The 15553-nt window shown below is 36.4% G+C and overlaps 1 protein-coding gene across 8 annotated transcripts in view; it reads right to left on the reverse strand.

Moving 5' to 3' along the window:
- Positions 1–15553, reverse strand: part of TTC17 (tetratricopeptide repeat domain 17) — a 126669-nt gene that overhangs the window by 91657 nt on the left and 19459 nt on the right. For 7 of the 8 annotated variants that reach the window (XR_009215725.1, XR_009215726.1, XM_032166227.2 and 4 more), the window contains exons 2-5: positions 13607–13696; positions 3035–3204; positions 1277–1388; positions 904–1035 (exon numbers count right to left, since the gene is read on the reverse strand). Coding sequence is in view for 5 of the 8 variants with exons in the window: in XM_032166227.2 (XP_032022118.1) it covers positions 904–1035; positions 1277–1388; positions 3035–3204; positions 13607–13696 (504 nt within the window). In the remaining 3 variants the exon portion in view is untranslated. Of the gene's footprint in view, positions 1–54; positions 91–903; positions 1036–1276; positions 1389–3034; positions 3205–13606; positions 13697–15553 lie in introns of those variants that run through there. The other variant, XM_032166228.2, reaches the window with a different exon arrangement.

The raw sequence follows: 15553 nt of genomic DNA on the forward strand, positions 1-15553 counted from the left end.
ATGTAAAGTAGCCACCCAGTTACTTTCTGTTTTAATTTTCTATAGAACACTTACCACTATGGTCTACTCTCAACTAACCATTCTCTGAAGGACACTGTAAAATCCTGGGCCAGTTTTCTCTTATTACTCATCAAGTTCTGGGAACGTAAAAGTTTTACATTACCTTCAGAAAAATAAGATGAAGATGGTAACACAGCTACAGAAATAACCATATAAAGCATTTCAAAGTCAAGTTATTATCGGACTTTTATCTGTAAATTCCTCTGAATATACAGAGCTATGTATTTGAATAAACTGTATACAAAGGTGGCAATTATACAACTTATTTTACACCACTATAATACTGCTTAGAAACTAAACTGCATTTTATGATACTCTTTAGGCACAAACAACAGCAAAAACATTTTCTAAATGCCCAGGTTAATCCTGAATGATACATTTAAATTCTTGGGTCCTGTTACATAATTCCCTATTTCATTTTTTTTTAAAGTAGATATCCCCTTAAAAGAAAGTTACAGAAGATTTTGTTGCTGGTGGTGATTCTTTTTCTGTCTCAGAAAACAGTAATAATATATGTATTGTGTATAGATATATTAACGATACTAAAACATTAACTTTCTTACACAATGTATATAATCCAGCCTATAAACTCTGTTGCTTATGTCAGTTTATATTTCGTTTTTCATCAATTAGTTTAGATAAAACTTTCCAGCATCTCTTCCTGGGAAAGGAGACTAGTCTATCCATATTTCTCCCCAGCACTGAACTATGCAATTTGCATCAATGTAAGTGTAATTTTAAATCGTCTTCTAGATAAAAACAAATTAGTCAGGTATTTTCCAAGATAAAAATATCTTCTGTTTACACAGAGCCCGCTGGCTCTTTAAGTGACTGATGACTTACCTTCTGTAGGCCTTCATGAATGAGGTGACCTATGTCATCTATACTCCTTCCTAACCGTTTAGATAAATATGTGAAGATTGGGTCTTCTTTAGGTAGTAGAGGTGCAGAAAGATTAACTCTCTCTTGTACACCCTGAAGAGAAGAAAAAGATTCAAAAGACATATCAAAGGATATAAAAGATGACAAATAATTCAGTATCTTGTAGTATTTATTTTGAAATACTAATATTTTGGAATTTTAAGAAATAAGAGATGTCTATAAAATTATAAAGCTGTTCGGAAGGAGAGAAGAAAGAGAAATAGTCTTTATAAGTGAGAGACCAACTGAAAGAAGAACGCAAAAAAAAAAAAAAATCCTAAAGTTCTCTACTTACTCTCAAGTGCTGAAAAGCATGTATACTATATGGAAGTTCTAGAATTTTAGTACAATCAGGTTGCTCAGGGTCTGGAGGGACAGGAGATTCTGTGTCTATATAATCTTCAGGACTAAAATCAAAAAGAAGCAATGAATGAATAAAAGGTGAGATAAACAATACTTTATTTATTTATTTACAGAAAGGGTCTCATTCTGTTGCCCAGCCTGGAGTGCGGTGGCATGATCACAGCTCACTGCAGCCTTGATCTCCTAGTCTCAAGCGATCCTCTCACCTCAGCCTTCCAAGTAGCTGGGACAACAGGCATGCACCACCACAATCAGTTAATTTTTTTTACTTTTTGTTGAGACAAGTCTCACTATGTTGCCCAGGGTAGTACTGAACTCCTGGCCTCAAGTGATCCTCCCATCTTGGCCTCCCAAAGTGCTGGGATTACAGGCGTAAACCACTGCACTCAGTCAATAATACTTTTAAGAAATGTCAAATTTTCCCCATATTCTCATAGCATCTCAACTTTACACAATTGTTAGTCAATATTCATACCTTTTCACATAGCTGCCATGAAGAGTCAAACATTTTGGGAGTTCAAATTAAGTCAAGAATCACAGAGAAAATAGTAGATAGGTCACAGAATAAGATCATGGACTTTTTAATAACTAATACAACTGCTCAATTGTTTCTAGAAATGTTAAACCAACTTATACTTCCACTGACAGTCTCTCTACATTTTTACCAGTTATTATTTTTTTTATATGCTTTCCATTTTGGTAGATGAAAACTATCTAAATGTTTTCATTTGTACTTTTTTGATAATTTCTGAGAAATTTTTTTCCATGTTTATTGGCCATAGGTAGTTTTTGTTAATTTTTTAACTACAAATTGTTCAATTTTATTTTTTTCTCTTTATTTATTTATTTATTTATTTATTTATCTATCTATCTTTTATTTATTTATTTTTTTTTGAGACAGAGTCTTGCTCTGTCGCCCAGGCTGGAGTGCAGTGGCGCCATCTCAGCTCACTGCAAGCTCTGCCTCCCGGGTTCACGCCATTTTCCTGTCTCAGCCTCTGGAGTAGCTGGGACTACAGGTGCCCGCCACCACGCCTGACTAATTTGTTTTGCATTTTTAGTAGAGACGGGGTTTCACCATGTTAGCCAGGATGGTCTCGATCTCCTGACCTTGTGATCTGCCCGCCTAGGCCTCCCAAAGTGCTGGGATTACAGGCGTGAGCCACTGCGCCCGGGCTTTTTTTTTTAAGAGACAGGGTCTCACTCTGTCACCCAGCCTAGAGTCTGGGCTAGGGTAGAGTGGCACCATCATAGCTCATTGTAACCTTGAATTCTTGGGCTCAAGTGATCCTCTCAGTTTAGCCTCCTGAGTAGCTGCAACTACAAGCGCACATCACCATGCCTGGCTAATTTTTAACATTTTTTTTTGTAGAGACGGGGTCTCGCTATACTGCCCAGCCCGGTCTCGAACTTCTGGCTGTTGGCAATCTTCCCACCTTGGCCTCACAAAGTACTGGGATTATAGGTGTGAGGCACCATGCCCAGCCAAGTTGCTCCATTTTCTACTGTGGTGTTAAATATTTTAAATTAATTTATAAGAATTCTACATGTAGTATGTATTTTGAACTTTCAAATTCTAAAACTCATCTGTGATTGAAGCTTACTCTTATTACAGAAATAATTTCTTACTAATATGAGAAAGGAAATGTTTGAAAAAGCAATTTTATTTTTGGAAAGAGAACTTCTTTACCTGATGTCTTTGCTCTCCAAAGTTATGTATGTACCATCATATAGATCCAGGTCCCCTAAGGGCACCTTGGCTTTGATGCAGTCTGGGTCTTCTTTATTATGTCTCTGTTCCAGTCCTGTGTCTCTGTCCTCATTCTCTTCTATGTGAATTTTTTGAGCAACTAATTGTTTCTGTTGAGAAGAAAGTAAGAACAGAATGGATTCTTCTAATATTTTAGTCTAACTACCATTGAAGAGAAAGGGGAATCTGAGCTGAAGACGTCAGAATCCTCTATGTAGGAAGACAAGAATTCTGAAAATGCCCTTAGTTAACTTAGTCAACATACATAAGCTTCTCAAGAAAGATGTCCACATACAGAAAGTAACAAAACACAACATTTATCATACTGGCACACATGTGCCTTCACAATATGATTTCTGACTACCCATGAAGCACATCTACTAACTTAACCTTCCTGGCACAAAATGCCTCTGCAATGAAAACAAACCTGTCAGGTTGTTTCAATCCTTCAAGACATAGTACATGTTGCTATTGGTACCTGGGTATTCTAGTTAATTCCTGTCACCCATAAAATATCTATTTTTTCAAATATACAGACAAATAACACAAATATCCACATTTTCACCACCCATATCTATCACATGCCAATATTTTATCTCCTCCCTCAACCCTTTTTTTTTTTTTTGAGACAGTGTCTTGCTGTCACCCAGGTTGGAGTGCTGCAGTGGTGCGATCACAGCTCACTGCAGCCTCGACCTCCTGGGCTCAAGTGATCCTCTCACCTCAGCCTCCCAAGTATCTGGGACCACAGGCACATGCCACATGCCCAGTTAATTTTTTTTTTTTTTTTTTTTGAGACAGGGTCTCACTTTGTCACTCAGGCTGAGTGCAGTAGTGCGATCACAGCTCACTGCAACCTCAAACTCCAGGGCTCAGGGGATCCTCCTGCCTCAGCCCCCCAAGTAGCTGGGACTACAGGTGCACACCACCGTGTCTGGCTAATTTTTTTTTTTCTTCATACAGATGGGGTTTTGCCATGTTGCCCAGGCTGGTTTCAAACTCCTGAGTGCAAGCAATTCACCTGCCTTGGCCTCACAGAGTACTGGGATTACAGGCTTCAGCCACCGTGCCTGGCCAACTTTTCTATTTTTTATAGAAATGGAGTCTCACTATGTTGCCCAGGCTGGTCTCAAATTCCTGGGCTCAAGCAATCTTCCCACCCTGGCCTCCCCAAGTGTTGGGACTACCGGCATAAGACACCATGCTCAGCTCAGACTTTTTTTTTTAAAAGAACAAAAAAAAAAAAAAAGGGAGTTCAAGGTATTCTTTAATGTCTTCTAAATCTCTAACTTCTTATAATTAATCTGAATTTATGTGTCATTTCCATGTATATTTTTATAAATACTTTTATAAAATATTACATTACCCTTACTCTCCTAAAATATTACTTTCATTATATGTGTATCCAAAATCAAAATACAGCATTGCTTTGCAAGTTTTAAAATTTTATATAAATGGTATCATACTTAATGTATCTACAACTTAAAAAAAGTATATGTTTTTGAGATTTATCTACATTAGTCAGGATAGCTCTAAATTTTTCATTTAAATGGATGTATAAATATGTATTTATCCATTTTCCTGTAAGCATTTATGTTGCTTCTTTAAAAAAAACTTTCTTTGCTATTAAAAATGCTACTATATTCTTATAAATGTCTCCTTGTACACATGTGAAAAATTCTAGCAAGGGCAGAAATATGGGGTCATATGGGATGCACATTTTCAGTTTTATATAGACGTGTCAATCTGCTGTTCACAGTGATTATAACAATTAGAATTGTCCCAGTAGATCATAACACCTATATTCCCAGAATCTTAGCAATGTTTGGTTTTGTCATACTTTTTAACTTATGCCAATCAAATAGGGATGAAACATTATTTTGTTATATTTATTATGGTAGTAGACTATGTTATTGTGATAGACTGTATTACTATTCACTGATATCCTACTCCTCCTTACAAGATGATACATCACTGTTTTGCTGGACTCAGGCTTGGGCAACATGACTTGCTTTGGCCAATGTAACATAAGTCCCATGTGACCCTTTTATAGGAAAGCTTGAGTTAGTGTGTGCTTCACCATGTTCTTTCTTTTTCCCTCACCTACTGAGAATGCCAATATTACAGACAGTGGCTGCTCTGTCGGCCTAGGTCCTGTCTTATGGATCACAGTGACATGGTACAGATCCCCAACGGAGCCCCAAACGATCACTTAGCATGACCTTATTGTTTATGCCATTAAGATTTTTGGGGTTATTATTAATGGGGACAGAGCCTATGATCTGTTTCCAATTATTCCCTCCACACTTTTCATGGAGATATGCTATCCTGCCCTACTGACTTCAAGGCATGGCCACATGACTTGCTTTGGCCAATGGAATGTGAGTAGAGATGGTGTATGTCACTTCTCAGTAGAAACTTTAACCAGGCTTATATTATTTGGTTGTTCTTCCTTGAGCCTTCGCTTTCCTTCATGAGAACGGCACTGAGGTTCTGTGGGCTATCTGTTGCCAATGCAAAAGCTGACTGATACACTATAAAATATGGACTGTATCAACTAATAGAATAATATTTAATAAGATTGAACATATTTTCATATGTTTATGAGATATTTTGTGAATTGACTGTTCGAGTTTGCTCATTTTTTTTCCCCCAATAGGTTTTCTTTTTTAAAAAACTGATTGGTAGGATTGGCGTGGTGGCTTGTGCCTATAATCTTAGCATTTTGGGAGTCCAAGCCTAGAGGATCACTTGAGTTCAGGAGTTTGAAACCAGCCTGGCAATACTGCGAGACCCCATCCCTATGAAACAAATAAAAAGTTAGCCAAGCGTGGTGGTGGTGCTTGCCTGTAGTCCTAGCTAGTGGAGAAGCTGAGGTAGGAGAACTGCTTGAGCCCAGGCAATGAGGTTACAGTGAGCAATGATCATCCTACCTGCTTTCCAGCTGGGGCAAGAGTGAGACTCTGTCTCACAAAAATGAATAAATAAATAAATACATACATATGTAAGAAATTAATCTATAGAAATTTGTGGAAAAAGTAATTCTATAAACTCATCTTCTATGAGTTATATGCATGGTTAAGTATCGGCTTTTAGTTTGTCGCTTATCTTTTAATTTTGTCATTTGAAGAAAAACTTTTAATTGTAAGGTGGGCAACTTTATCAACTGTTTTCTTAATTGTTTGTACTTTGTTTTATTTAAGAAATCCTTCCCAAACCTGAGATCGTAATTACATCAATCAACTACAGTCAAGTACCACACAAAGATGTTTTTGATTAACAATGGACCCCAGTGGTGGTCTCATAAGATTATAATACCACATTTTTACTGTACCTTTTTTATGCTTAGATATACAAATACTTACCATTATGTTATAATTGCCTACAGTATTCAGTACAGTAACATGTCACACAGGCTATATCACCTAGGTTTGTGTAAGTACACTCTATGATGTTCCCACAATGGTGAAATCCCCTAACAACACATTTTTCGGAGCATATTCCTGTCGTTAAGCAATGCATGACTGTCTATCAATATTTTTTTTTAGTAAAAAGTTTCACTTTTCATACTTAGATTTTTAAACTGTATAGGAAATTTTTTTTTTTTTTGTACCTTGAAAGGTATTTTTTTACCCACATGGACAATCAATTTCCTAATATCATTTATAGTCTATCCTTTCCCCATTTATTCAATCAATTTTTATATTTCATGTTTTCTAAAACCTTACATTATACCTAAGTTTTCAAATTTATTGGTCTAGTTTTTGTAGTATTAATAATTACGTCTTTAGTTTAAAAAATCTTTATCTGATATCTGCTTTTTCATCACTAACATTTCTTTTTTTCTGTCATTTCTCTTTTTTTCTGGTAAGCCTTGCTACTAGAGTTTGGTTTATTTTATTTTTTAAATAAACAATACTGTTTTCTTGAGACTGTTTAATTTCTTATGTTATTATTTCCATATTTATATTGTTATTTTTGTTATTTGGTTTATTATGTTTTCTAACTTGTGTTGAATATTTAACTCATTTCTTTTCAGTCTTTTTTTTTTTTCTTTTTAAAGACAAGCTCTTGCTATGCTGTCCTGTCTGGACTCAAACTCCTAGGCTCAAGCAATCTTCCCACTTCAGCCTCCCAAGTAGCTGGGATTACAAATGTGAGTTACTGTGCCATTTATTTTAATAAATGCATTTTTCTACAAATTCATATCTAAATATATCTAAGCTTCATTTCAGGATTTTTGAAACGAAGTGTTCTCACCATAGTCTAAAGTTTTGTGATTTTTCTCTTTAAACCATGGGTGATTTAAGAATGCCTTCAAGATTTTCAAAAATTTGTGTTTTCTCTCTTTTTTCCTGGGCATGTGTATTTTATTTCTTTTAACTTAATTGCACTGTGATCAGAGAACATGTTATGCATGATAACAAAACTTCGTAAATTATTTCCTTTATATCCTGGTAGTGGTCAATTTTGGTAAATATTCTACATTGAAAACACTGTACGTTCTCTTTGTTTGACTTAGGGCATACTCGCTCCCTCTATCTCTTTTTCTATGTCTCGCTGTATACATCTACATATAGATATATATAGATCCAAAGGTGTTACTTCCTGTAGTTTATAATATTTTTGTTGGACTTATCAGTTTCTGATAAAGATCTGCAAAATCGCTTCCTCTGGTTGACTTTTCATGTAATTCTGTCAGTTTCTGCTGTCTTGATATAAACATACATCCATGAGGCCGAGCTGTTAGGTACATACAAGTATAAGATATTATATTTTTTGGTAGGTTGTTAGCAAGTAGTATCTATTAATTATTTTAGGCTCTTATTTTGCCTGAGACAGGCCCACTGTTCTTTATCATTGTAAATCTAAAATTCTGAAAACCTAAAGCTTTAAAAAAATTTTTTGCATTAAAATTCACATGGCAACAAAACCTGATGGAAAGCCATTTTACAGTCTTTATACTCTTAACACGCACGGTCATACATGTCACTAAAGAAATATTAATGTATCTGATTGCAGAGTTTGAAACAGCCCTGAGAGAAGTAGAATGAAATATAAAATATTTGTGCCCATCACATTTCTTTTTTTTGGGGGGGTTTTTTTTTTTTTTTTTTTTTGAGACCTGGTTTTGGTATGTGATCCAGGCTGCTGGAGTGCAGTGGTGTGGTGCAATCTCAGCTCACTGCAACCTCCACATCCCTGGCTCAGGTGATCCTGCCACCTCAGCCTCCCAAATAGCTGGGACTATAGGCACACACCACCATGCTGGTTAATTTTTCTATTTTTGGTAGAAACAGCATTTCTCCATGCTGCCAGGTTGGTCTCGAACTCCCGGGCTCAAGCAATCTGCCTGCCTCGATCCCCCAGAGTGCTGGGATTACAGGCGTGAGCCACTGTGTCTGGCCTAACATTTCTAAAATTAAAAAACCAAAACAAGAAACCATATTCTTAAACACATATATAGACCCAATGATTCCAAATAAGGAACTGTGAACTTGTATAAATACAACCATATCACCTTTCTTTTGCTTAGCATTTGCATAGTACTTTTTCTATGTTCTCCCCTCTCCTCCCATACCCTCTTTCTTTGTTTGTAAGTTTGGTAACTATAGACTTCTTTTTTTTTTTTTTGAGACAGGGTATCACTCTGTCACCCATGCTGGAGTGCGGTGGTACTATCATAGCTCACTGTAACCTCAAACTCCTGGGCTCATGCAATTCTCCTGCCTCAGCCTCCCCAGTAGCTAGGACTACAGGTGCCTGCCACCATGCCCAGCTAATTTCAAAATTATTTTGTAGAGACAGGGTCTTAAACTCCTAGTCTCAAGCAATCCTCCTGCCTTAGCCTCCCAAAGTACTAGGATTACAGGTGTGGGCCACCACACCTGGCCTGCATGTCTATTATTTTAGTGCTTGCCCCTAATTGTTTTGTTTTTGGTTTTCGTCAGTAAATATTTCAGTACGTTTTGAAAAGAAAAGCCTCTTTTGTAAAAAATAAAACCACCACACCACTATCACATGTAAAAAATAGTAATTCCTTAATATCAAATATTCAGTCTGCATTCAAATTCCCAATTGTTTCTTCTCTTTTAAAAATATAGTTTGTGGCCGGGCACAGTGGCTCCCGCCTGTAATCCCAGCCAGCACTTTGGGGGGCCAGTGTGGGTGGATCCACCTGAGGTCAGGAGTTCAAGGCCAGCCTGGTCAACATGATGAAACCCCGTCTCTATTAAAAATACAAATAAAAAAAAAAAAAAAAAATTAGCCGGGCGTGGTGGCACATGCCTGTAATCCCAGCCACTTAGGAGGCTGAGGCAGGAGAATCGCTTGAACCCCAGGAGGCGGAGGCTGCAGTGAGCTGAGATCGTGCCATTGCACTCCAGCCCGGGGGACAAGAGCAAGACTTCATCTAAAAAAATAATAATAATAAAAAAATACATAGTTTGTTTGAATCAGAATTCAATATAGTCCATACACACTACAAATGGTTGATTTGTCTCTTACATCTCTTTTAATCTACTGGATACCACTCTCTTTCTCTCCCCCACTCCCTCGTAATTTATTTGTTAAAGAAACTGGGGCCAGACATGGTGGCTCATGCCTATAATCCCAGCACTTTGGGAGCCCAAGGTGGGAGGACTGCTTGAGCCCAGGAGTTTGAAACCAGCCTAGGCAACAAAGTGAGACGCTGTCTCTACAAAAAATAAAAAAAATAGCTGGGCATTGTGCACGCCTGTGGTCCCAGCTACACGGGAGGCTGAGGCAGGAAGATAGCATGAGCCCTGGAAGTTGAAGCTGCAGTGAGCCGTGTTCATGCCACTGCACTCCAGCCTAGGAGACAGAGCAAGACCTTGTCTCAAAAAAAAAAAAAAAAGAAAAAGGAAATTGGATTGTTTGTTCTGTAGAGTTTGCCACTCTAGGGGAATTTGCTGACTAGGTCCTCAAGGTTCAGTGAACATGTTCCTCTATTTTCTCTATTTCCTGAATATTGATAGCAGGATCTACAGTAATAATCTTTTTGTGTCATGGACTTCTTTGGCAGTCTGATGAAGCCTATAAATCTCTTCTCAGAATAATCTTTTAAATATATAAAATGTAAGAGATAGAATGACAAAGGAAACCAACTACATTGAATAACAAATTATATTGTGGTTTGATTATTTTTTGGCAAGACTACTTAAAAAGTAGCAAGCAACATTCTTAAGTTTTTAATATATTTGCCAATAAATTTTCCCATAGGATTTTAATTTATTCAGTTTTTATCTTTTGAACATGACAAAACAATCTAACATGCTTTAATCACTGAACATGCTCCAACCCAACTACATATTATTAATTTTATCTAGTTTGACCTTAGAGAGCCCAGTAAGTAAATAAATTAAGCAACTTTTTCATCAATGTTTTTAACTTATCATTAGACATTCTATGAACTTCCACTAGGTGGAAGTTCTTTTTTCTTTCTTTCTCTTTTCTTCTTGCAGAAATACATCCTTAATGTTTTTTTCAGCTGAAGTGAGGGTCTGTGGTTAGTACTCCTTTGTATGTCAGAAATTATCTTTACTTTGCCCTCATTCCTAAATGATAGTTTAAAAGAATATAAAATTTCAGTAGAATTGCTTTCCCTTACCCTTCACCGTCTTCTGTTATCTAAGATGTTCATATAGTTGTCACTACTTGGTAGATAAACTGTTTTATCTAGTCTCATGGCTTTAAGTCTATCTGTCAATGACTAACAAATTTCTATCTTGAGCCTGCATCTTTCCCCTTGAGTTTGCACTAGAAGAACCAACTGCCCACGTGATGTCCATTCTTGAATGCCTGATAGGCATTTCAAACGTTAACATTTCAAAGCCAAACTCCTCCCCAATCTTGTACCTCCTTCAGTCTTCTTTATCTCAGCTAGTATCAACTTCAACCTTGGAATCACTCAGGTCAGAAACCCTGGAGTCTTTCTTCACGCCCTCTGTCTCATCCCCTTCTTTCCAATCATTCCATGACCATCATCTAGGTCTTATAGTTTTGTGGTTGTTTCCAGGTTTTATACAGTTACCAAGCTCAGAATTAGACCTTCCAATTTTGGTTTCGAGTTCCTATCCCAAATATTCTACCCTAAAATGAAATTCAGGAAACTGAAGATGTTAATTATTGAACTGTTGGATGATTCAGTTCCTTTTTTTGGTTATCAGGATTAGTCTTTCTGTTTTTGATATGTTTTCTTTTGTTGTTGTTGTTATTATTATTATTATTTTTGCCAGGCTCTTCTATGAGCAGAATGGCTCCATCCCAGTCTTCAAGCAATAAGCCTCGTTCTGTTCCTACACCTTGCGTGGAATATTGTCAGCTCCCTTAACTCCACAGTGCTGCATATCAGACACTATAGTCTGCTCCTGGTCTTGGAGCCCAACAGGTCGGTAGCTTTGGCCACATTCCCAATTTAGTGCTTCTCCTCATTTCTGGTTTATGGAGATGCTTATACTACTTTCAAGCCTGCCTACATTTTATTTTGGTTTATATTTTTATATTTTACCTGTCATTGCTATGCATGTGAAGCAGAAGCTTCATAGTATAAGTATAAACAAAAATAAAAGTTTATACTTGGTATAAGTATAAACAAAAATAAAAGTTTATACTTGGTATAAGTATAAACAAAAATAAAAGTTTATACTTAGTATAAGTATAAACTCCTACACTACCTTAACCAAAAATTGGTGGAGTCAGTATTTTTCATTTCATTTTCACTGACTTAATAAATGGCACTTTCTTCCTATATATCCTCTAATTTAAATCTCTTTCTCTTTATATAATACTGCCTCCAAAAAAAGACAGTAATAAACATACACAATGAGTCTATATACCTGAAAAAAAAAAAAAAAAATTTTCTGCTCCATTGCATCTTTCTGAACACTGGGTTTAAATAAAAATAGATCATGCTTCCAAGCATGAAGCACTATAAGGATACCTATTGTCTAATTCCTAGTATTGATAAAAATCAACATTTCCAAATTTACAAGTGATAAAACCAGTAGGAACAAGGTGAGAAACTATTTTTACAATGTTGAGGTATTCAAGTTCTAGAAACACTCTAAATATACTACTAATTAGGCAGAGCTGGTTACCATGTGCTGAAGTCTTCTCTCTCTTAATTCACAGATTTTTTTAAAAGTACATATTTATAACTATTTGTAGACATATGTATGTTGATAAATATACTAAATGTATGTAAATTAAATTCGGGACTTTTACATAACAAGAAAATACATGCCAACTTGGCTTAACAGGTATGCCAGCTTTTGGCCGGGCACGGTGACTCATGCCTGTAATCCCAGCACTTTGGGAGGCCGAGGCGGGCAGATCACCTGAGGTCAGGAGTTTGAGACCAGCCTGGCCAACATGGCAAAAGCCGTTTCTACTAAAAGCACAAAAATTAGCTGGGCGTGATGGCGGGCGCCTGTAATCCCAGCTACTCAGGAGGCTGAGGCAGGAGAATCGCTTGAACTGGGGAAGTGGAGGTTGCAGTGAGCCAAGATCGTGCCACTGCACTCCAGCCTGGCTGACAAGAGCGAGACTTCGACTCAAAAAACAAAACAAAACAAAAAACAGGTATGCCAGCTTTTAAGTCAAGAGATACAGCTTTTGTTTCTGGTTCTGCCATATCTTGCTTTGTGAAGTCAGGCAATTCATTGTCTTTAGGTCTAATTGTTTCCTTGCCTCTACAATGAGGATGATCTTATGATTCCTTCTAATTCTCAAATACTCTGATTCTACTCTTATTACTTTTATTATTCCCATTAGTTTTTTTTCTCATTTTCCAATTTGATTTAATGTTTCTACAACTTACAGTTTCTTTACAATTTAGATTCAATTTACACTGTAACTTTAAAGCAGAGATTTCATGAGGAAAAAAAAACCTAGTTTTTCAAATAACAAATACTGTTTGCTATTAAGCAAAATCAATTTATGGAAATACGTTAGAGAAAAGGAAAACTGATGTTTATTAAAAAAAGAAGTCAGATTTTATTAGCACTAATAAGGTTCGAGCTTTCAAGGTACAAGGTGATTAATGTTTTTCACGTCAACCATAAGAAAACATAATAGGAAGACATTCGTTTTTACCACCTGGGAATAAACAATAATTACATTTTTAGGCTATTAAAACCTTTCTTTCTTCTCATATTTTACCCAAATTATTCTAGGAATATCATCAGAAATTATATCATTTTCATATTTGATGGAAAAAACTTAAAAACACAGAAATTCTGTTCAAAGATAAATGAGTTTAAAGAATCACACATATACCCAGGCTAGAGTAGTCTGTTTTTCTTACTACTACTCAAATATCACTTTGATAAAATGATAAAAAAAGAAAAACACACATTGCAGGTAGTATATTCCTGCAAAAGTCAGAAGACTCAGACTAAAAAAAAATATGCTTTAGCTTTTCTTTGAACACAGTGGCTCCTGTGAAATGCAACAAGCATCAGCTGCATCTCACATGCCCAGTTGCCTCACCTCTAATTCTTTGAGGTAGTTAACTGTTGTTTCTTGTCTCATTAATATGACTAGGTCATGAGGATGTTTCAAGTTCATTGGTGAATCCACCTGCAAGCAAGCAATAAATAAATAAAGCTCAGATTTCATTAATGCTTGTTTGGATTAACAAAGTCATTAATATGCTTTATTGTTCATTCACCATTGTAATCAGCGTTATTCCTCAGCAAAACTCAAGGAGTATTTCAAAGTGATCACATGTAAATGTTAGCAAAGGGAATGACAAGAGCAACAGCTGTCCTGTGAACTCCAACTTGGAAGAACAAGCATTCAAAGTACATATTCTGACTTTACAGGTGATATAATAGTAAAGTATTTGGCAATGATTGATAAAGTAACTTCCTTAAATGATGTTTCATGCCTGTAATAATAAAAAATGAATTGTCTTGTTCTGATAGCACATTTCATATCTGAATAGGCTTGGAGGTGATAAAAGGAAAATATTAAATGTACCTCTTTTTGAAAGCTATTTGTAGAAGTCATAAATCAAAGATAATATAAAATAACCTTGAGATTTATTACTTATTGCTCATGTTCTCTGGATCAACAAATCAAACAATTATGTTGAAGCTGTAGAAAAAATGAACACTCATATACTGGTAGCTGGCTTATAAATGTGTTCTCATTGTTTGGAGTGTCATTTGACAACATATATCAAAATGTTACAACTGCATAACCTTTGAGCAAAAGAAAGTCTAGGAAACTATCCTACAGACATTGTTCAATAAGTAGGCAAGGATATACATAAGGATGCCCACTACAACATTTGTAGCTGCAAAAGGACAATCAGAAACAACCTAAGTCAATCAATAAAGTGACAGAGAGACCCACTGTCCAATGGAATGGGATACAAGAAAAAATGTTAAAGCTACTGCCAGTGACCAGAGTGTAAGAGGTTTACATAAGGAAGCAGGACAAAGTGCTTAATTTACAACTCTGTCCAGACATCAAGAGATAGCTATTTAGTACATGACTCTATAGGTATTTTTAAATGAGATTTTTAGAAAAAATAAAATTGGGGGAGGGAAGGAACTGTGGAAGTGTGACAGTCCCATTCCAAAATGCCTAACCAAGGCTGGGCACGGTGGCTCATGCCTGTAATCCCAGCACTTTGGGAGGCCGAGGGTGAAAGTTTGAGACCAGCCTGCCCAACATGGTGAAACCTCATCTCTATTAAAAATATAAAAATTAGCCGGCATGGTGGCGCAGGACTGTAGTCCCAGCTACTTGGGAGGCTGAGGTAGGAGAATCGCTTGAACCCGGGAGGTGGAGGCTGCAGTGAGCCGAGATTGCGCCAATGCACTTCAGCCTGGACAACAGAGAAGGACTCCGTCTCAAAAAAACAAAAAACAAAACAAAACAAAACCAAAAAACAAAATGCCTAACCAGTCTGTTTACCTGATATTTGAAGAATTGCAAGAAAGAAAAAAAATGAGATAAATGAAGATTGAAAGAACTATTTAAAGCATAATCTTAGCTTTAGATTAAAAAGTTACTAGATAACAAAGTTTAACACTATTTCGATAGCATGGATCTGGTCAACATTCAATTGTGAGGAAGTACTTATCATTTCCTTGAAGCTTTTAGTTCAGCCAAGATACAGAGGAGGCATAAAGATAAAATTATTAGCAGAAGGAAGGGAGTTCACTGACAGCTGTGTTTCCCTTTGAGGTGACAGCAAATGGCAAAGATCTTTGCCAGATAAAAGTTGACTGCAGAAGACTTACAGCCTGACATACATGTTTTCTGAGGTACTTTCAAGTTCTTAAATTTTAAGATGTATGACAATTGTCTTTGGGAAATGTTAATGTGAATTTCTCACTTCTCAAATACCTCTCCTCCTTAGAAGATTATCAGAGTATGTTTGACAACTTTGTAAATACAGTTATATGCCAAATAACATTTCAG

This window comes from Hylobates moloch, unplaced genomic scaffold, assembly GCF_009828535.3.
Source record: "Hylobates moloch isolate HMO894 unplaced genomic scaffold, HMol_V3 SCAFFOLD_11, whole genome shotgun sequence".
NCBI lineage: Eukaryota > Metazoa > Chordata > Mammalia > Primates > Hylobatidae > Hylobates > Hylobates moloch.